General features: G+C 37.5%; 1 protein-coding gene across 2 annotated transcripts in view; it reads left to right on the forward strand.

The window, feature by feature from the left end:
- Window positions 1-24,016, forward strand: part of LOC135233743 (sodium-dependent phosphate transporter 1-B-like) — a 188,358-nt gene that overhangs the window by 92,006 nt on the left and 72,336 nt on the right. For both annotated transcript variants that reach the window (XM_064297585.1, XM_064297584.1), the window contains exons 5-6: window positions 2,388-2,484; window positions 14,982-15,101. In XM_064297585.1, the coding sequence (XP_064153655.1) occupies window positions 2,388-2,484; window positions 14,982-15,101 (217 nt within the window). The remainder of the gene's footprint in view (window positions 1-2,387; window positions 2,485-14,981; window positions 15,102-24,016) is intronic.

Here is a 24,016-nt window from a genome sequence, read left to right on the forward strand (position 1 = left end):
TCTAAATTGTCTCAGCAATTTCGCCAATAGATACAGGTGCCTAAGCAATCTACTGCTGGGTTCTTCTGTTTTGTTTGTTAATGCGATGATGAACTGGGTCTCTTATCCGAAATAAACTGATAACTTTATTGACCATATTAGCAGGTTACATGTTGTTCGTTCTGTGTTCTTCTTCTACTGCCCTATCTGCTTGCATACCTAACCATATCATATCATCAGGTCGCCATAACATATATTGTTATAATTTTATAATATTTTCAAATAAAATATCCTGCATAGTCTGCCTTTAATGTCGACATTACCAGCCTTTATTGACATTCATTATTGATACTTTATTGAAATCAGAATCAGAATCAGAATCAGAATCAGAATCGAATTTATTGCCAAGTACATTTACACATACGAGGAATTTGCTTTGGTCAACACACCGAGGCAGCCATCTGCGGCGCCAACTTATTAGATGAGAAATGAGAGAACAGGAGGAAGGAGGAGGAAGAAAAACAGTCCTTTCAATGAAACGAGAGGGTACTCGTTTCATTGAAACGAAGAAAAAACCTCAGCACATAGCAACATCATAAAAACATTACAAACATTACAAACATTACAACAAAAACTCGAAGACTTGCACATGTGGTAGGGGGTAGGGTGTCGGGGAGGGGAAGTGTCGCAGCACAGACACTGGGGGGAGCGCTCAGCCGCTCAGGCGCAGCGCATCAACCCTCAGCAGACTGCACTGTAACGGGGGAGGGAGGGGGGGTGGGAGCCAAGAAGGCGTTGAGTAGGAGGTGGTGTGTGTGTTGTCTTCATGTGCGTGTGTGTGTAAGTCCATGGACTTCATCTCCACCACAGTCTCAACATTGTCTCTGCCGTCTGATACTGATGACGAGGACACGGCCGTTGCCGTGGAGATAACCTCGAAGAGTCCTGATCCAGAGACAAAGTTCCATAGGAGCAGGGAGGTGGGGGTAATGTCAGCCATGCTCACACAAGCCAACCTTAGGCTGACTAATAATAGTAGTGGATGCGCTAACCCATGACATAGCTAGCGATGCACAGATTTTCAACTGAGACTCAGACTTGTGTCTAAAATACATACAGAAGGAGTTAAAGTCCCAAGATATAATCCCACTATCAAAATCAGTGGAGACTTCTGACCACAATTCAGCTAGCTAATCTATAAACCCTGAGTAATATCTTGATGAATGATAGATGGTGATGAGCAGAACAGATACATTACATTTACATTTTAAAATGACAGCTAATGTGCTGGTAAGAGTCCTTGGCCAGTAGTCACTGAGTGAAACTGAACTTGTCTACCACTCCTTGAAGCCAGTAGGTGGTTTGGCTGTCATTCATCCATCTATTTCCAGACATATCCACTATGATCTTGGTGATGTCCTGTATTGCCTTTACTTCTTGAATAGCCCCTTTGAACACCACATATGGCTTAAGCTTGGCACCATTGGCCCTTGCTGCAAGTACCACAGTTAAAGCTTCTCTTGCGCCCTGCTGACTTCAAAGGGACACTCTTCACACACTGTTGTTCATTGGTTGTAAGTGAGACCATTTCAAACCTGACTGCTGTTTCGTCCATAACTATTATGTCTCACTTTGCAATAGTCTTGGTTTGGACAGTTTTGCTGATATTTTCACTCATCTCCATTGCTTTTTTTTCTGATCATTTTCATAGACACTTGATGATATTTGGCATTCAAGGACCTTCTCCACTAGTTGTACACTCACTTTTTATGCCCCCCTCGACTCACCCAAGCTGTCTTTTATGATTCCAATATTGGATTCATCTTGCATCAATATTGAGATGTCTTGCAGCAGTCTCCCCTGAGTTTTGTTAGGCATACCTCAGAATTTCAATTTGAACTTCAGGTTGAATTTTCTCTTAGGTGCCATGGACCTAGCTAACCTACCTATTGTGCTCAGATCTCCTGTGATAACGGTGCAGAATGTTAAAGATTTGATTTGATATTATTTTTTAAAGCTGGCGGCACTAGCTATATCTATGGTTACAACAGGTATTTATATTGTAATGAAAATTCATAGGAAAATTTTATAAATGTAGATTTGAATGTGATAACTCTGCCTCCGCCCACCTGGCCTTAACTGGAGACTTTATTTACATACACACACAGCACTCCCTAATATATATATTTAGAGATATAATTAGAGATTAGCCACTATTTCAGACCCGGTTTTTATAGAAATTTTTACAGTATTCATGTTCTTGATCCAATCAGATTAGTGTGCGCCCAGGTAAGGAAGGACATATTCCTTCAAGAAGTTAAGACACAAGTCCTGCCACTATCTTATGTTTGATTTCTATAAATATAAAATGCTGGTCCATCTTTGATTAAATTATTTACTTTCTGTAGGACAACCCACTGCCTAATGGCCTGAAGGCCCTACCCATCTTCTATGCTGTTACCATGGGAATCAACCTCTTCTCCATCATGTTCACTGGTCCTCCATGTAAGTATAGGACTCTCCCTTTGCTGTACAATGTAGCTAAAAAGAGAACTTGTTTTGATATCCCTTTTAACAGCTATTAAAAGTATAGCTCAATATAACAGGGCTTTTCTTGCATAGGGTTCTTGCAAGTCTTTGGCATGAGCATGCATGGGCATGAGAAACATTTGAAAGTGCCAAAGCGGAAAAACAGGGAAACAAATTATTAAAACTACATTTAGAATATTATTTATTTTGTGGCACAATGGTTTTTGTGGTTATATAAAGCTTTTATAGACTTTGTGTTTGTGACATGGAGTTGAGGGAAAATGTTTGGCAGGAAACTGCCCAGCAGCTGGGGAATGAAGAATGGCTATTGTGAGGCAGGGCTGGGGGTGGCCACTGCTCATGTAGTGGACAGACAGGACAAAACAGAAAGCATAGCTTACTGCCTTTCATCTGTCCAAAAACACCCGAACAATAGAAATCTTCAAGAACAAAAAGAATTGCCAAACTGGCAACCAAAGAAAAACTAAACCAAAGCCAGGATTTGTGTAGCAGCAAGCTCTTCAGAAAAGTTAGACTTTATTTGCACAGGTGCACAAAGCCGGATCAACTCTGCAGAATTGAACCTCGATTGTCAGTTTCACATTCATTTTATACACAAATGTACCCCACAACTCCCCTTAATACATTTCTTAAAATACCAGCCATCTGTCCTTCTTGGCACCACAATGATTTTAATTTCCTGCTCTTGGGTCGGCCTGACCTTCTTGGCACCACAATGATTTTCTGTTCTTTAGATGATAACGTTATTGTGGAATGTTACCCCAACTTTCCTTTAAACAAATGTTAGTCTTTATTCTGTAATGTTTCTTTAAGCATACAAGTTACAGGATTTATAGCCTCCTGTAATTTTCCATATATATTCAGTTTACATAAGGGTCACTGTAAAAATGTTAGTCTTCTAGTACTTCAATAGCGTTTTGTTAGTTTTGGAAAAATATTTGTCTTCTAACACTTTTACTTGGCAATAACGTTTTGTTAGTTTTGGAAAAATATTCGTCTTCTACTAGCACTTTTACTTGGCAATAACGTTTTCTGCTGAGTAAGTATGGTTTTTTTTAAGCCTTCTGTGTTTGCTTTTTTTCTACAGTGGACACTGTGGTTTCTTGCGTTTCCATAAGCTTAGCTGCAACTACTGATATAGGTTTATTGGATTACATATTGATTATATTAGTGTATAGTTATACATGTGATATATTTTTATCATGCAGAATCGAGAGTTTGGAGGAAACAGTCTGATCAACATTGATGGGAATACCCTAACTTTAACATGTGACGTCATCTCAATCATGGGGAGTCTCAAAATTTTCCTACATACTGAATATGCCTTCCAGTCTATTAGTAACCTCTTCTCTTTCTCTTCTCTAGTTTTTTTCCAAAACTAACACTACTTTATTGCCAAGTAAAGATGCTAGAAGGCAAATATTTTTCCAAAACGAACACAACGCTATTGAAGTTCTAGAAGACAATATTTTTAGAGTGACCCTTATGTAAACTGAATATATTTAGAAAAGTACAGGAGGCTATAAATCCTGAAACTTGTATGCTTAAAGAAACATTTCAGAATGAAGACTAAGATTTGTATAAAGAAAAGTTGGGGCAACAGTTCACAATAATGTTATCATCTAAAGAACAGAAAATCATTGTGGTGCCAAAAAGGTCAGATCGACCCAAGAGCAGGAAAATCAAAATCATTGTGGTGCCAAGAAGACCAGATGGCTGATATTTTTAGAAATGTATTAAGGGGAGTTGTGGGGTACATTTGTGTATAAAATGTATGTGAAACTGACAATCGAGGTTAGCCAAATGTAATGTTCTGCATGTGGGAAATAAAAATATTCGGCAGGATTACTTTATGGGAACAAAATTGGAATGTGCTCAGTTTGAAAAAGACTTGGGAGTAATGGTTGATCAAAGCCTTTCACTGCGCTGTCGCAGTAAAAAAGGCCAACAGGATGCTGGGATATATAGCCAAAAGTATTAAGTATAAATCCAAGGAAGTTATACTTATCTTTATCTGTTATACAATACATTTGTTAGACCACACTTGGAGTATTGTGTGCAGTTGTGGGGACCGTACTATAAGAAAGATATAGAGGCTCTGGAAAAAGTTCCAAGAAGAGCAACAAAATTGATTCCTGGTATGAAAGATAAAAGCTATGAGGAAAGACTTAAAGTTACAATCTCAAAGATTTCCGTTTCGTTCTCTTGGGCGGTACCAATGGCGAAAAGCAGTAATTGCAGTTGTGTTTTTGGACCTCAATTCCCAGAGATCCAACCGGATCCAACCAGTGTCGCCTGTGTGACGTAAGCCAGTTGGCACCTGGGCCACGCCAACTATAACACTTACTATTTACTGAATAAAAATGGTTGTTATAAAAAAGCAACGTTATGTACATACTCATTCATTGTCTAACATTAGGCTAACCTAAGCTGTCTTTACACTGCCGAGCTGGGTTAAAATGCTGTAGCAGACCTGGGGTAGAATTAGTGATGATCAATTTCCACAGATGTTCTTTATTCACCTTTTGCCCGGTATGAACGTCTTTACACTGCAAAGAAGAATTTGCGGGGTTCGCTGTGGCTCATGCAATTATGTATCTCGTGCACAATAAACAGTCTTTCTCGTGAATGATTGTTGTGTAATATTTTTGGTTTTGCTAGCTAAACTGTTCGAGAATAAAGCTGAGCTGGGTGTTAAATTAGCAATCAGAACAAGAATAATAAAACAAAAACAAAGGAGATTTCATCAAAAAAAGGCATCAAGGCTGAAGGAACATATGAGGAAGCATAATAAAATAACAATGCTAATCCATACTTCCATATACCTTTATTTAGTTTTCTCCGGCGACATCTTTACACAGAAATCAGACCTGGCTCTGCTCCACTTATACCCCGGGTTAATACTCTGTGTAAAGACGGCTTTATTCCGATCATTATAATATATTGATTAAATTGATGGCAATGTAAATAACAGTAACGTTAAGGCCAGTTCAGATCAATGATTTGCAACGAGACGGAACGGTTTTAGAATGTTGCAGAGAAAATTACAGTGGTGTGAACTGGTTAGTTGCAGAGCGTCTGAAGCCATTGTCTGGGGTCTCAAAAGACCCACCTTGTCAAAACGGCAAGTGCAGCTTTAGAACGTTTACAATCAGACTTCTTGGAATTTAGCAAGTTGCATCCAGTCTTGTTTCAAATCATTGATCTGAATAAACCTTTAGTTGGCTAGATTACAACGTTGCAACAAGGTAGCATTGCATTCGAGAGACGTTTTGTGAGGTCGGTACCGGTCAGTAGCGTTAGCTAGCGTTTTTTCTAATTGTTAGCTGACATTAGATTGTGTTAATTACATTAGCTAGCTAGCTAACGCAACGTTACCTGATATGAGAGATGGCTACTCTGCGCAACTTTGTCTAAACTAATGTTGCCTTTCTTGACATGGTCCGGTAGCTAGCGTTAGCTGTGCAAATAGCTAGGCTATGTAATTTAGTAACGTTACATTGTCATCAAATGTAATATGAAATCTACATCAAATAATATGACCTCATGTTACACAAAAACTTTAGGGTTCCATAACCCCCCCTTCCTATGTTATTGTAACGCTAGCAGACACCGGAAAAACCCTACGCCACTCACACAAGTGAGTTGAAGAGCGAGCCTGTTGCGTTAGCTCCGTCTACCCTCTCTGGCGGACCAAGCACTGATGGGTGATGGAAAACACGTCCCTAACTATGCGCCACTTTCGATTTTTTCCCGGGAATGTCGCCACAGACACCCAGTTCTTTAATCATAAATTATTATAATAATAATATAAATTTATATAATAACAGGTTCAATCACCATTGTGTTACCTAATTCGGCGATAGATAGTGACTTAACAGACATTTATTTTAATGAAAATCTTCACAAGGTAGATTCCATATACATTAGGAAGAATTTTTCACACACAGAGTAATCAATGTGTGGAATAGCCTGCCAGGTCATGTAGTGGAGGCAGAAACTCTGGGGATTTTTAAGACTAGGCTTAATACAGTGTTAGATACTATCTAGTCTGTAGGTAATAACAGCACTAATTTAGTTAGAAAATGGTGAGCATCGTTGGGCTGAATGGCCTGTTCTCGTCATTATATTATGTTTTGTTATGTTATGTTATGTTACATGCATTTCTTCGCTAAGATCTTGTCTACAGTGTGGTAGAAAGCATTTTAGTCTCACGAATGGGGTGTTTTTTGTAATTATAATGAAAAGGAGACACAGTGATTACATGCCAAGGGAAGCGGCTAATTTTTTGAACCCTATTAAAGCAAACAACAGTTATATTCTGGCAAGTTTATTTTACTGTAGCATTTAAGTTAAGTTTATTTGACATGGACATCACAATAACATTGGACAAACCAGATGCATTGCTTAAGTGTTTTAGCATACATGTTAATTCTCAACACTTGTCCACAGGAGGCTTTGAAAAAAAAACAATTGAGTAAAATGTACAATTATAATACAGGGGGAAAAAAGAATTATAGTCAGAATTAAATAGATACATGAGCTATAGAGCAAAGACAACATGATCAAAACAATAAACCAGTCATAATTTATTCATGTGAGCACTGTTGTTTTGATTTTAGCCAGAATTAGAGTCCTCTATTAAAAACACTGCCATCAGTCTCTAGTTTTAGATCTGTGGGTAGAGTTCCAAAGTTTTGCCCCCTTTACTGAGAAGGCAGACTGACCAAATTAGATCTTGTACATTGGGACAAGACAATTACCATTAGGGGAAGCTCGTGTAGTTGGTCTTCTAGAGATCTGACGTCTAATAACTAATTCAGAAAACATAATTATATAAACATTTAAAAACCAGTTTAAGATTGCTGAAAGTCATGAAATTTTCCATTTATGACATTATGCATGAAAAAAACTGTGAAAATACATTTTCTGAAAGATCACCAAAACAGGTTTGACCTCCCTACTAATTATTCTTAATATGATACTACTTTTCTCATTTGTTGGCCTAAATGGAGCAGCCTTGAAATACTGAGGGTGCCGGCTAGTTGTCGGTGGTATTCTATAGGAATGTAGAGAGATTATCCAGGCCCCGAGCTGGCGCAGTCCAAAGCTATCACACCGTGGGAGGTTCACACCTCATGCATGGTTAACAATGAACAAACAAAATACAACTTGGTGAAATCTGAGTAAGTGCATGATAGCTGAAGATGTATTCCACCCAGGGAAGCTTTTCAATGTTTATTTAATTTATCCAAGCTTATGCAAATCAAACATATTGGTAAAGTCGGGTAAATTAACAAATTAACATACAAAACAACATACATAACATATAAAAAACAACAGAAAATGTTAGCCTTACATTCTGTAATTTTTTATTTCATTGGGAGTTCCAAGCACACAATAATTCATAATGAAGATGAGGAACTATTTTTTGAATTATAAAAGCATTGTGTCAGTTAATAATTGACTTCAGTCTCTCAGGTAGTTCATTTTCAGTAAGGATGTGACAGTTTTTTTAAAATGTTTTTTGTCTATGTTTGAAACTTCATTTGACTGTTCGTTTTCCTCAGTTTTATAAACGCCTGATTGGGCTACATAATGTCTAGGTTATTGTTTGTTAAATATGGCTTTAAAAAGCAAATGACCTGTCGTTAAAATGTATTATTACTTATGTCACTGTAAAAGCATGACTTTAATACTTTACCATCTGAGCAATAGCAGTGCCAGTGATTGTAATGGTAAACATCAGGAACTTTTAGCACTTTATACAGCTTCTGGGTTAAACTCTGCTCATTTACGGTTATGCCACACCTACTTCCGGTTTTGAATCCAAATACAAAAATGTTTTTTGGTTGAACAAATACAGATACAAATACAAATAGTGGCATTTTATATATAGTATTCAGACCCCTTCACTTTTTCCATATTTTGTTACTTTACAGCCTTATCATAAAATGTATTAAATTCACTTTTATTCTCATCAATCTACACACAATACCCCATAATGACAAAGCGAAAACAGGTTTAGAAATTTTTGCAAATTTAGTTAAAAAACAAAAACAAAAAACAAAACAAAAAAAACGGAAATATCACATTTACATAAGTATTCAGACCCTTTACTCAGTACATTGTTGAGGCAGCGATTACAGCCTTGAGTTTTCTTAGGTATGACGCTACAAACGTGGCACACCTGCATTTGGGGTATTTCTCCCATTCTTCTCTGCAGAGTCTCTTAAAGGAGTACCATGGTGATTTTCACACTTTATCGGTTTTATGTGCTATTTGCACAAGAGGCATTGAAGAAACACAATGAGCAAAGTATTAAATATGTCCGTTCTGTATTTTTGGAGAAATATGCGTTTTAAATTCATCGTCCTATTTTCAACCGGTTGAGAAAGTTGTCATTTTGCTACGTCACGAATACAGTAACCACTCCCATTTCCACGCCCCGTAAAGAAATCTGACAGGAAAACACCGTCCTGCTGTTCAGACAATGCAAATATTTGACTAACGTTAGGTTCACTTAAATTAGAGTGGCTTTAGATTATTTCTGGTTAAATTCATTTAGCTAGCTAGCTAACGTTAGCTAGCTAGGAGGTTCGCTTTCATAAGGCAATGTTATCGATAACGTTAGCTTGCTAGTTTGCTTTTATGAGGACGTTATAGTTGTGCTTTTATCTTAACTTGGCTAGCTAGATAGCAAAAATTATAATTGGATATAAGTCAACGTCCTTACCTTAGCTATCTATCGATACTTGATATACTACTAAGCTAGCTAGCTTGTGAAAATTCAGTCTCCCAAAAATAGCGCTTATCATGGGGCTAGCTATGGTAACGGGGCACGGTCTGTCAATCATAGCTAACTGACAGTTCTCATTACCACGCCCAGACGGTTCGGGTGAATTTTTATCGTGGGAAATTTAGGCTTAGAAAAATATGTTTTAAAGTACATTGAAATGACTGAAGAATAAAAAAATTATGCACATTTGTTTTGTTGTTGCCTGAAGACAACTGGGAAGTGTCACATTCAACCACCATGGTACTCCTTTAAGCTCTGTCGGGTTGGATGGGGCGTTGCTGCACAGCTATTGTCAGGTCTCTCCATATATATACATGTTCCTTTCTAAATGCCAGTCTTACAAAGATGGTTAATTTCGTTAAATTCTGTGTGTGCGATTTCATTGTGTGTTGTATGCTATTCAGCAAATAAACCTTAAGACTCTTAATTTGCTTCGTGAAACTGAAAATTTTGCAGTGTTTATCCCAAAATCGGGATTATAGTAGCTTTGTCACATGCGTAAAGCATGGCCCAGGTAGACATTTACGGAATGTACACGACTGACAAGCCGTCAAACACGTTTGACAGATTGAATATTTGCAGCTTAGAGTTAGCTAGCTAGTCAAATGGCTTGGTAGCCGAAGTTGCGAACTGTTTTAGCATAGGCTACTGGACTACCAAATATAGCAAGCTGATTACGCTTTCTGCCAACTAATTATTTGGTTAAGTAGGCTAAAGGAAATAGTAAAAATGACTCGGCTACCGAAAAACTTAAGAGGAGGATTATTTTATGATCGTCTAGTGCAGCTGTAAATAGCACACGCCATAATGAAATCACTATGAAATGGGATGCCTGCATTTTCTGACTTCGCACAGGTGGACTGTGGCGCAAACTGTACCTCATTGGTCCACAACAAATATTATAACAGTGCCCAAATGTAAACACCAGACCATATTAGATCACACCCCATGTAAACAGTTGACCCGAAATCTTCAAACGGAATGATTTCAATCAAAATGAAAAAAGTGTGCATGTAACCGCAGCTAATGTTACGAACTAAGAAGCACAAGGTCGGATGATCGAATCCCGCCTCGCCCTCAGGCAGATTTTTTCATATCTTACACTAATATTTTCTTACACTTATATTTACTAACTAATAATTGTCTATTGCTTTTGAACTATTGCTTTTGCACTTATCAAAATATCAGAGTCTTCAATGCATATGTTTACCAAAAGTCACTCATGGCCAGTCATATGCATTTCATGATGGCAAATGTGTTGATTTTCTTAAGTTACACCAGCTGACCATAGTTCCATTTCAACTAACTATACTTCTTCACTTGGCTACTGTAGAAAACGTTCTTATCAGCAAATGCCACGTTTCTACATTCATGTTACCTTGCCCTGTTCTCTATCTACCCACATACAATTACTACGTATGTACTGTCTGCAACACCCCATTAAAACACTACATTAAAACCATGACTCAATCATAATTATACCTACTAATAGTGAATGTGAGAAAAGTACATTTGTACAACAGTTTTCCTATGCAATATCACATTACTTCACCAACCATTTTAACAAGTAAATTTTAATACCATCTGTTTTATATACCGTTCAATAAGTAAACTCATCTCCCTCATGGTCACTTTATTTTCTTTGCACTATAGTCTGTGATTATGTCAAACTTCACCTACATGCCCATTTTGCTAAAAACATTGTTTCAGCTATTCAATTTCATAATTTGTCCTCATTTCTCTCATACTACTGTTATTTTCTGATATGCAAAGATTGCTGGGACACATGTCTGTGCTGCTATTCTCCACTGTTCTTTTCTACTTCTGGAATTCTCACGTAAGGTCAGTGATCTAGCTCAGCAAAACAGCGAAGAGGAGTCCTACCTACAGGTAAGCGTATCAAAATACCCTATAAACCTTAGAAACACAAAGTGCATCTCAACGAAATAACAGAAAACGCAGCAGGACAGAAGGGTACACAAGTTGCAAACTAGTGAGCTCAAATTCTACGAACTTGCTGATAATTTGTCAATGAAGGTTCGTTGGATGACCGTTAAATCAGTGAGTACATACACTGGGCACATCTCTGTTGCTTTTCTGATGGTGCAAGCCTCTTTTATACTTATGCCACTGCACCCTTCGTCACAGCCATTGTTTTACATATATAGCAAAGCAAAAGTGCTAGACGGTACATATTGATCAGACTGTACAAATTCACAAAATGATAGCCATAATCCAAAACCGTTTCATAAAGGGTTACTTCGCATTTTTACACCCAGGTCCGCTCTGCTGCTCATCACAAATCATGTCCTCAACTTGGTCCCCCCAAAATCTCGCTCTTCCTCCCAATAAAACCAGTCTACATCCGGGACTGCCTACGTTGTATGCGAGTTTGCATGTTTGTATGTGTACGCATACTTCTCAAAATCTACATTTATATGCATTACTGTTCTCACTTTCTCATAACAAACACTTTGCAAAAAGAAATTATATCTCATAGAAAACATGTTTACAACATATAAAAAGTTACTCACTCATACAATACACTGTCTATAACTCATTCATTCAAACTGGCAAAATATAGACCTGCCATTAAAAGTATTGATATAAAAATGACGCCAAGTTGCTGTTCTACAAACAATATAGACTATCTTGCCTCACTGATTCAAACTTCGTGTCACATCAAAGTGTCAAATATCTCAACTATCTCTAACACATTTAAATGAATGTGCAAAATGGCTGCTGAATACCTCCAGGAAGCATATTCCTCCAGAAAACATATGTTCATACTTGGTTGTCAACTTTATTTTACTAAATGTACAAGTTCTTGTATATTTGCTACTTATGATAAATACTGCATGTAAAATAAATATTGTACATACATACATAGAATACTTCATTATCCCCATGGGGACATTTCCCTCGCAGAATGTTACATTCACATTTACGAACAGACATTTATACCAAGAAACATACGTGACAGCAAGGCTGTGCAGCTAAATACACACATACCGATACAAATTGGACATATTGACGCCTATTCAATCAATCTTGACTCTTACAAACCCATCCACACATGGCCTGTCGATGTAGTCTATGCTTATACACACAAGGCCAAGTGACTTGAAACAATTTAGAAAACATTGGGTAGCATTGCTTTGGAATACAGCTTATTTAATGTTGTTGAGGCAAGATAGCCTATATTGTTTGTAGTACAGTAACTTGGCGTCATTTTGCTATCAATACTTTAAATGCAGCCTAGATTTTGCCAGTTTGAATGAATGAGTTATAGACAGTGCTTTGTATGTGTGCGTAACCTGGCATTTTTGTACATTGAAAACATGTTTTTTATGAGATATTATATACACATGAACAATTACGGGAATTTTTAAAAATCCGATTAATGGCAACAACATTCAAGGTAGATAATCAATCATATACAGCCTATGGCAAAATTAATAGTCATTCCAACTTATGAACCAGGATTCGTGGCCGAAGTGTACGTCACTTTTGCAGTCTATGTAGCCTATTATCCTAATATACTTATTCTCCCTTCTCCTTTGGCTTCAGGGCACACTGCTCAGATTTTCAACAGAAGACAAACACCAACAGGCATTGCACACTGAGCAGGCTATTGGATCAGTGTATAAGCGGCTTCATTAAAATGTTTTTGTCAGTTTGAAAATCATTTTCATCTAGATAACCGCTGCTTAAAATGTCCTTTTGTGCTCTTTGACCGGAAGTTTTGTTCCAGTTTGTTGATGTAACATTTGACATAAAGCCTATTTGCATTGTGACGTAGGGCTGGGGAGTGCATCAGACACATTAACTTAAAAGAAGGTTGGCTTGCCAAGAGAAAGGAAACCTGAGTAAACACAAAACATATTTTTAAATTATTAATTTATTTAATGAAAAAAGTTATCAAACACCCATATCACCCATGTGAAAAACTTCATCTTCATCTCTTCAGTCTCTATCTTAACTAACAATACACTCCGCTGCAGGGCTACCCTGAATCCAGTAGCTCTTTCATGATTTATATTTCATCTTGATGCTGTAGTTACAGTTCATTTTTAACATCTTGTAATCATGCCTCACTTCTAGTTTGCCATAGGTTTATCATGTGAACTAAAGTGGATGTTCATGGCCAGTGGCATAGGTTTCGTTTGAACATTGGGGGGAACACATAATGTAGGGTGTCTGGGGGTCCTCCCCCAGGAAATTCTGAGCGTCAAACACTTCATTTCCTGCATTCTGGTGAATTTGTATGCACCAACTTGTGCCTTTTCTGCATCAATTTATGGTGGAAATGTAAAGGAAAACACAAAATTCAGGGGGACAAATGCACATGTTCTAAATATTGAAGGGGAGTTAACGTTAAAAAGAGATATCGATAGCTGAAACAAACTTGTCATTTTAAAAGACGTGTCCATAACGTTACACAAAACATTGGCTAAAATACCAACACTGCAACATGGGGAGTCACGTTAATTCCCTGCTTAGCAACCGAGTGCAGCTATCGCCAGGTAGTTTTCTAAGTTCTGTGAACATCACATTCAGACAGTGTACCGACAGCTATTAACTAGCTAGCTACGTATCATACTATCAGATATGATAGTTAATTCATTGACAACTAGCTAGCTATTGACGTTAGCTGGCATATTGATACAAATCTAAGATTACCGTTACCGTTCTTTCCGACCGCTGTGAGTAACTGACTTTAGCTGACGTTGTCATAAAAGTTTTCCCGACCATGAAAACCATAGACACATATATATGTCTATGGTGAAAACTGCCTGGCTTGTTTACATTTTGGACATGCTAGTGGGTAAATCTTTCGCTGTTTCCGTCGCAGCACTTTCGACACAAGCAAAATCGGAAGCGCTATCCTAAAATTTCTTCTTACCATTATTATTTCTATAAGGATTATGGGAAGTGAAGTCCATAGTATGATCGGCTTGAGCAATCACCTCTAACTGTTGACTACATATCCCATTTGTGCTTTTGTAAGCTCAAACCTTTCGTGGCCATGGGGGTAAACCATTGCTACTGTGTGAAGAGGGGAGTCGGTAATTCACGTTATGTTTACAGGCGTTACAGACCTTTCTGAATAATTGTGAAGTCAACTTTTATTGCTGTTGAAGCCTTTATTGTATGAAAGCTTTACATGGGAGATGGATCAGTTATGGTTGGGGGGGGGGGGGGGACAATTCGATTATTTACAAACATTTGGGGGGACACGTCCCACCCAGTTCCTACGCCAATGTTCGTGGCTATTTATCAGAATTGTACTTTCTCTCTCCTGTGTTTGTATTTGTTCCCATGACCTTTGGTGTGCACTTATTGCACATCACTTAAAATAAAAAAGTGATAAAGATAAAAGTGTCTGCAAAATAAAATGTTATGTAAAAATGTAATGGCCTTTTCCTCTGCTGTACATAAAATGTATGCTAAATGTGACTATTGCTTACTATTTGTTTGGTACATTTTCACTTTAATATTTATTTATGGTAAGTAGCCATAGTATGAAGCGGGATAACCCAAATAGGTTGGTCACATAGTTGTGGAAAACCTAAATATCTTATTTCTGTGTTTTAGAATTTATTGCAAGTGCAAATCCAATTGTTTTTCTCTCCTTCTGTTGCATATGCAGTGCTGGGTTTTGACAGAATTCCCTGGTGGGTAACACTGCTCATCTCAGTAGCCTGTGCTTTCCTCACAGCCATTGTGGTATGGTTTTCTGTCTGTCCACACCTCAGGAAGAAGATTGCGAGTAAGTTTCCTGTTTTATAATTAGTTTATTTAGGGCATGTTACCCAAAATTATTTCAACCATCTAAGTCCCCATGGGGTCATTGTAGGAATTGGATTCACTCATTATACAAGTAGTGATCAGTTGGGACCCCCATAAAATCAAGTGGTTCACGTTACATACCTGGTGGGAGGAAGGAATGTGGCAGAATGTCAAACACAAAAAAAATCTTTGAGTGACAGGGTGCCACAGTACCACCACCCCCTACCTGGCACATACACTCATTCCATTTATTTTGCACTGTTTGCTAAGAATCCATACAGGCACAAATCAATATAATATATGTACCGACAAAAAAAAAAATCAGTCAAGGTCTAAAATAACACTGAGGAATCTTCTGTCAGTGAAAAAAAAACAGAATTGAGCAGCTGACAAATATCATTCAAGATTTGGGGATGCATTTTTGAGTGCAAGCCTTCCAAAAAAAGGTTCACAAATCCCAAATTGTGTGCAATTTTAAATATTCATGTAAGAAATGGCGGTACTGGTCAAATCAGTTGACAGCAGTTCTGCAGTCACGGACGAGTAAACAGGTGGCACAGACAATTGTGTCTTGCACATTTTATTTGTTCTACAATTATTAAAAACAATTTTTTTTGGATAATTAAGCTTGTATTCCCTGTGTTGTAAAGCGTCTTTGAGTGAAAAGCGCTATTATTATTATTATTATTATTATTATTATTATTATTATTATTATTATTAATAATAATTTAAATTAACATTTTAAAATGACATTAATTTCAAGGTTAGTCATGCTGAAATTGTACGTAGATGCCATAAGTTGTACCTAATTTACCTAGTTGTACCGAGTATAACTAGATGCCATAAATTAGAGCTTAATCATCTCCACATTTCCATACTTATATGAATGCATACTTGCCGTTGTTTGGAAAGAAAAAATATTTACCGCTCTAAAAAAAGAAAACTGTCTGCAGTTCTGCGCACTGAAAGCAACATGTCACTGTGTCAGGACATTGCTGTCTGTCATCATCTGTGCTTAGTCAGTGCCAATGTATGTAGATTACTGGGGCAGGGCAGTGTAATTATTGACTGACAAGAAGGCTCAATTGACCTTTTGCTGAGGGATGACTGCATTGCAGGCAAACAAACTGCCCTTGATAATCTGGTGTCCCTACTTAACCTCTTAGCGCAAAGCCCCTAGTGGTCGGCACGCTGGCGTGACTAGATTGCTCAATTCAGACATTCTGTGCTCCTGCAACCAAATTATGAGTTGAAAACACAAACTCGGTGTTCTATCTTTATTAGTAGACGATTCAGGACAACTATGCCGAATATGAAGTTTCGCAGCGCCACCACACGCTGGTCGTGCATTTACAAAGCACCCCCTCCCTGCAGTCCCATCTGTAACTACACCCCCCATGCATGACACACTGGACACTAGTGTCAATCTGGGCATACATGAAAACATTCTTTTACCACTAAAACTTTGTATTCCGTCGTAGCACAGGGATAAAGCCAACAATAGCTGAAGGTATGCCAGTACAGCTGTGAAAAACGCTGCTCACTGAACATAAACAAGATGAATTTTTCAATTATACCATGTCATTCTCCTGTCAATATCTGCGACTAAATATGGAATAAATATACAACCTTATCATATTGGTTTTACGCGTAGAGAAGTCCCTTTCCAGAGGGAGTGGTCATATATTGTCTTGGACAATCCGTTTGTGAAATATATGCTCATTTGTGACGCATGGGTACCTTCCAAAATAGCTGTGCGTAATACCACACATGTTGTTTTTAGTGTTGTCGTCCTTTGTAGTACAATCTGGCTTGATCAACAGTTACTCGATCCAATAGGTGACAGAATAAGCTTTTTAACGATGTATAATATGTCTAATTGTACTTTTGGAATAGCGTTTTATCGCTCAGCGTAACCGAAAGTTTTGTCTCATAGTTGCATTACACATTCAGTCTGTGGTAGCAGTAAAAGACACTGCACCTGGCGAAATTTTATCAATGACTTTCATTATCTCTTGGAAAATACTATTATTCTTGAGAAATTTTGAGCATGGCTAAGGCATATGTTTGCAGATATACCTAGCTGATATACTGTTTTCTGGGGAGTTAAAACTGGGGAGCGACAGGGCTCATTTAGTCTCTGTCTCTATCTACTGAACACAGATAAGATTTAATCGTCCTAACATAAGTGCTACTGCTGAAAATATTTTGGTTATATACGTTATTTTTTAAATTAAGTGTCTTTAAATAGGTTTGTGGTGTGTTAGAATGAGGATATTTCACACTGTAAAGTAAGCATTCGTTGGTTTGCTTGTAGTTTGTGTTTAATGTATGTACCGGTTATGACCTCAACCGGAACATTGCCAAAACGTGGTGGACAGTTGAATATTGTTTTAATGTCGTCCCATCCCCATACAAGAAAACATCACATACTGTAGAGTACAGAAAAACATACGAGAGTTAATGATTACACATTTAGGTACTGTACCACAGCGTGATAATATTTTTGCATTGTGTTTTTAATCTGATATCAATGTTTCACCTTAAACCTTGATAAGTGGCACATGTATATTTTTTATAATGGACACAATGCATTGTATTCATTTTTGGAGGGATTTTGGATATGTTTCAGGCCCCGTAGATATTTTAAGCCACTGTACTGACGGAAAGCTTGTAATTCCCTCTTGAAAATGATGCAACAGTGAGTTTCTTCAGTCAAACAGTTGATTTGTAATGAAATATATAATTATGTTGTGATTTACAGCAATGCATAATTTAGACATTTTGGATAAATTTGGAGACACTGTGTATACTGCTTATTTTTTGATTCATAGATCTTTAGTAGTTCTGCATACCTTAGATTTGACGCACTTGTGGTCAAAGGGTTTTTGATCCAGGACATGTATAGTTTAACCTGCCGTATATTTGCAATCTCTCAGTATTTCTTTGCAAACTAAAAAAGAGCAAGTTGATATTTTATTTTTTGCCTAGACAATTACATTTGTGGTACTTTAGTTTATATTCATAATTTAGGAAGAAATAATCTAAGTTAGTATTGTAAATGGTACAAATGTCTTTCTTCATTTAAGCCAAGTCTCTGTGATGCTCACATCTGGAGTTATAAAGATTTAAATAGGGTAGCCCCTAAATGGGCATGGATTGGCCAGATTAGGCATGTGTGCTAAAGGGTTAAACCAGTTATTCATGACAAGGATGCTGGCTTATTTGCATTACGGTCATGAAACTCAGTATAACGTGTGTCGATGACTCATGTTATAGTTTGAAAACTTGGATATTAGGGTTCATATCTGAATATTTTTATGTGTGTTTAAACATTACTAGTACCAGGATACTGGCTTGAATTATTCAAGTGTTTACACCTCATTACACCTCATACAGCAGTAAAATACCTTCAATTTTTCTGATAAGTTAATGTGGAGGATGACGCACAAGCTGTTTTGTATTTTGCAAAAGCTTTAAGAATACACGCTGTAAGACACAAAGATTTTATATAAATAAAGAAAAACTGTTGCGTCCAGGTGCAAGTGCATCAAAATGATTCACCACAGGTGTGTAAAGTTCAGTTAGAAATATTATGGACCAACAATAGAAAAAAACAGATCCTTCCCATGTTGGCATTGGAAAATTACTTAAAATTACTGAAAATTACTTAAAAGATGTGATCAAAACATTTGACACAGGTTTTTTTTTATGGAAGTGAAATATAAATGTGTTTGAACAATTGAAACGGAGTTAGCAAAGTGAGTAACAGGGTTCAGAATATGTTTTAACATTGGTGTATATTATAGCATTTCACACAGAAGTTCTGCCTTTTGCCGTTTTTCACTTTAACTTAAAAGTGCAGCTTAACAGTGTCTTTTTACTTTTTCCAACCATCATTGTTCAATCAGGTTGAACAATGGGTGGGACCATCACAAGCAGCGAGGGAATGGGATCACAAGCTACATCAGAAACAAAGATGGAGCAGCGTATAATGTTAGGGTTTTATTTTCCAGAATCAATGGCATACAGTGCATGGACACAATCAGTGGCAATGCATGGGAGCAAGGACATGCACAAGGCCGGGCTAAAGTTGCCTGAGCAACAGCCCATTTTCCATCTTTGGCTGAGCTGCCCCTCTGAAGGAAAAGAAAATAATAATAATTGTTTTATTTTTGCTGTTGTGGCTGCATAAATACGAGTAGCCCATAATTGCTGAAGTTAGACCAAATTAAATTGCCATATCATCCAAACTTTTATTATGTTTTGATAGGCATGCGGCATAAATTCAGCGCACGTTAAGTAGAGTGCTACCTTGACCAACCACTCCAATAATTCATCAGAGCAAATTAGGGATTACTTACCTTCTTGCGTAAGAACTGTTTGGCTACACCACGGAAACTGATATTTGTCACGTTAGTAGTCGTTTGGGATTGAATAAGAAGTAGCCTGCACAAATGTGAAGGAATACTATACACTACACTGAAACTAAAATGATTTTGGTAAATATTTATCGAACGAACGCAGCAAATGTAGGCTATGAACACGATGTGAGAAAACTGGAAATCTGGGAATGAATAATTGAATGACAAAAAAGTTGAGAAAGCTTTAGAGCTGATACATATGGAGAGCTTCATAACACGAAGTCTATATGCATTACAAATACCTGGTATAAAACATAGATTTCTTTTAACGTTGAAGCTCATATATAAGCTTATGTAAATTGTAAATTGATAGGTCAGTCAAAAAGCATATCACCAACAGCAAAACATTTTTTGTTTTCGTGTCAGAAGAAAGTTTTACTGTCAGCGATAAGCTTTTTAACTGACCTATCGATTTACATAGTGACTGCAAAGTAAGAACAAGGACAACTACAAGAATATTGCCTAGTACTGCAGTAATGTGTTAACTTACACTAACAGTGTGCAGTTTTTTTTATTTCATTAATCTTTAAAATTTAGAACAATTTACAAATCTAAAATTGATTTGTGGTCAGTTACTTTTTTTTACACCATTCAGGTACACGCAGATGGGTGACACCAAAAATTGGGGTGGGGGGGGGGCGTTGGCCTTTTTTCAGGTTAGAGCAACAGCATCTCAAAATGTCTGTGCACGTCCCTGCATGGGAGCACTGGGCACGGCTACTGAATCTTTGTATTTTTGTGACCAGAGGCTAAGAGCACACCGCTCGCTGTGCATGGTGGATGTGGAAAATGGGGTAGATTAGGCTAAATATATAATCAGTGGGTATGATGCAGCTGAATTCAATCACAGCCAATCAATTTACCTCTTTTCATTACATTTAAGAGCCATGCCCTTTGTGCCCCGGTGTACTGCCAATTTACATTTTCTACCACTGCAATGGAAGACGATGATATACTTCATAAGAAGCTTCCCATGAGAAGAAACTGACTTTCTTGTGTGTGCGATGTACTGTAGGGCTATAACTTTTTTCACCAAAAAGTTCAAACAAATTTCATAAATATGAGAAATTAGTTAGAAATAAAAAAAATTGTTAGAAATTTCAATTAAACATTTCCAAAATGTATAATTATTATGGCCCAAATTAAATTTATCATTAACCCCTTTGTGCAGATACCATATCTGCCCAATGCTTGCCCATTTAGGGCGTACTCTATTTAAAGCTTTATAACTCCAGGTGTGAGCATCACAGAGACTTGGAAAATGGCTTAAATGAAGCAAGATATTTGTACCATTTACAATACTTAGATTAGTTAATAAAGTGCCACAAATGCAATTGTCTTGGCAAAAAAGCAAAAATTAAGTTTTAGTTTGCAACAAAATACTGAGAGATCCCATTTATAAAACAGGTTAAACTATACATGTCCCGGATCAAAAATGTATGAAGCAAAAAGTAAGCAGTGTACTGTGTGTCTAAATCATTCCCAAATGTCTAAGTTATGCATGGCTTTAAATCACAACATAATCATGTATTTCACTACAAATGGACTGTTTTGATTCAAGAAACTCACTTGTGCATCATTTTCAAGTGGGAATTACAAGCTTTCCGTTAGTACGGGGGTCTAAAACATCTAGTGGTCTAGAAACATATCCAAAATCTCTATTAAAAAAAAGGAATGAAATGGTTTCTGTCTGTTATAAAGGATATAAATTTACTCTTATGTTTTTTTTTGCCTCATTGATATAATATTTTTAAAAATGCTAAAACAGTGTGGCACAATGTGGTACGGGTACCTAAATGTGTAATAATTAACTCTTGTATGTTTTTCTGTACTCTACAGTACGTTTTCTTGTATAGGGATGAGACGACATGGGACGTTTTGGCGTTTTGTTCCAGCTTCACTTCAGATTCGAAGCATGAAACACAAACACGACTGAGCTACCAACGAATGCTTACTTTACAGTGTGAAATATCCTCATTATAAAATACCACCAACCTATTGAAAGACACTCAATTTAAAAAATAACGTATATAACCAAAATATTTTGAGCAGTAATACTTACATATCAATGATAAAATCTTATCTGTGTTCAGTATGTAGAGACAGAGAATCAATGCTGTCGTTCTCCTGTTCTGACTTAAGCCGCGTTTCCACCAAAATTACCCGGAACTTTTAGTCCCAGGAACTACTTTTCAAGGAACTAAAAGGTTCCTTCAGCCCATGGTTGTCTGCGTTTTCACCGCGGTCTAAAGTCCCGCGAAGATTAGGCAAATTAGCCCACTGACGTATGAAAAAGTGACGTTGTCGTCCGTCCATCTGTCCTATGATTTATTCTGTAACCCCATACTACTACCGAAGTAGCCTACATTACTTTCTAATAACCGGGACAGCCCAGAGGGGTTTATTCCACTTATATACAACGGGCTACCAACAATGACTGTATATGGTTACTTTTGTATTTATTGATTTTTATCGATTTAATCACCTGGAATTGAAATATTCTTCTGCAGCCGTTTGGGCATATTTTACCGTTGTCAAGCAAAAATGTCGTTGGTAGTTGAACTTGGACCGTTGTTATGCAACAAATAGTATATAACAGGCCAATAGTCAGATTGTAACTGTTTTATATATCCTCTTAAACACATTCATTATGTTTTTATGCGAACATTCGCTTTCATGTCTTGACATCCGAAGCGACAGAATGCATTCACATTTCCAATATAACTGGCAACAACAGCAGAAAACATGCACACGTTGTAAACAATTTGCTGTTTGATTACTTTCTCATCGTCAATTCCATATAGGCTAATCGCAAAATGACAAGAATAGAACGAAAACTCGGACTTGCGTGAACATTTAAATTAGTAGTGGTACAGTGGTTTGCTTTCCTTCAAAGTTACTGCTAGCCGAGCAGCGAAGTGTGCCCCCCAGATGCGAACCATGCACCATAAATTAGTCCATAGTCTTCCTGGTCTTTTCGTGGAATTGAAGAATGGCAGTAAAATGGAGTAAAATTACGGCAGTCTGAAAAAGCTAAAGGGACGATAACTAGAATTAACCTGTTATTTTACCCTGACAAAAAGTGCGGAAGGTGATTTCCAGTTTGCTTTTACTGTATCACCAATGTTAATTACGCAGAACTACCGCATACCTCACATAACTGTATCAAACGTTTCGAGTCAATTACAACGGGCTAACAAAGAAAATCCGGAAGAAAATATTCAGCAACCGAATTAATCCGTTTGAATGTTTTGGTAGCCTACATAATATGCTGTCCCAGCACGAATGCTTACCATTTTATAAAACGAATACTAAAGCAAGAAAAGAACAGAAGAGCACACGTTATAATTCCAAGATGTTGGCAGGCTATAACCAAAAGTAGGCTACTGCACCGCATAACATACAAGTTTGATTTGAAGTTATTATGAAAATAAATTGGTTTGCGGCTGCATATTTTCAAACATGGCGGTTAATGGCGGAAAATAAATACAAAAAAATGCTGCGAGTACTCGACCAATCAGAAATGTTCAGCGCTGCAAGCTCCACCAAAAAGGTTCCTGTACTTTCGGAAAGTACTACCCCCCGAGCAGGAACTTTTTGGGGGGTAAAATAAAGCCCCAGGAACTAAATTTAGACCCTAGTTCCTGCGGTGGAAACGCACTGAGTTCCTCAAAAGGTTCCTAGTTCCGGGGTAAAGTTCCTGCGGTGGAAACGCGGCTTTAGTCCTGTAAACAGTATCAGCTAGGTCTATCACCAAACGTATGCCTTAGCCATGATCAGAAGTTCTCAAGAATAATATTTTCCAAAAAATGATGAAACTCATCAGTAACGTTTCGCCGGGTGCAGTGTCTTTTACTGCTAACAGAGTGAATATGTAAGACGGCGATAACGAGACATGTTGGAGGTCGCTTGCCTCGTGGGATTACTCTGCAGGATACGTCGGTCATGCGTGGATCTCCTGGTTCTTCGACCACCGCTAATCATGTCGGAGTGCTTTGGAGCGCCTCATTCCTCCTGCAGCTGGTAGCCGAGGGTATTCGGGCTTTGCTTCATTGCAGCACTTTCAAACTCTTCCTGGCGTGTGGACTCACACGAGAGGGAGATGGGAGAAGGGTGGCGAGTCCAGGGAGAGGAAAATGGAACAGAGAGGTGAAACAACGGCGACCTCCGTTTTATTGAATGTTACGCGTTTATATATTTTACTAAATCCTGAAGAAGATTGCTTTGAGAAAATATATATGATTTTCAACTATTTTAAAATATATTTTCATGTCAAATTTTTGTTAGTTTGAAAGTTACACTCTTTCAAAGTCCTAAAAATAACACCAGGACACATTACGGTAAAGAGATTTTGGGCGAAAATGTAAAATATTTCTATAAATGAAGATACTGATGAAAATACTTCCATTAAATAAACCTAATGAGCTACAAATTATTTGAAAAAATATATCTTTTTCAACATTTGTTTGTT

Source organism: Anguilla rostrata, chromosome 10, assembly GCF_018555375.3.
Source record: "Anguilla rostrata isolate EN2019 chromosome 10, ASM1855537v3, whole genome shotgun sequence".
Lineage (NCBI taxonomy): Eukaryota > Metazoa > Chordata > Actinopteri > Anguilliformes > Anguillidae > Anguilla > Anguilla rostrata.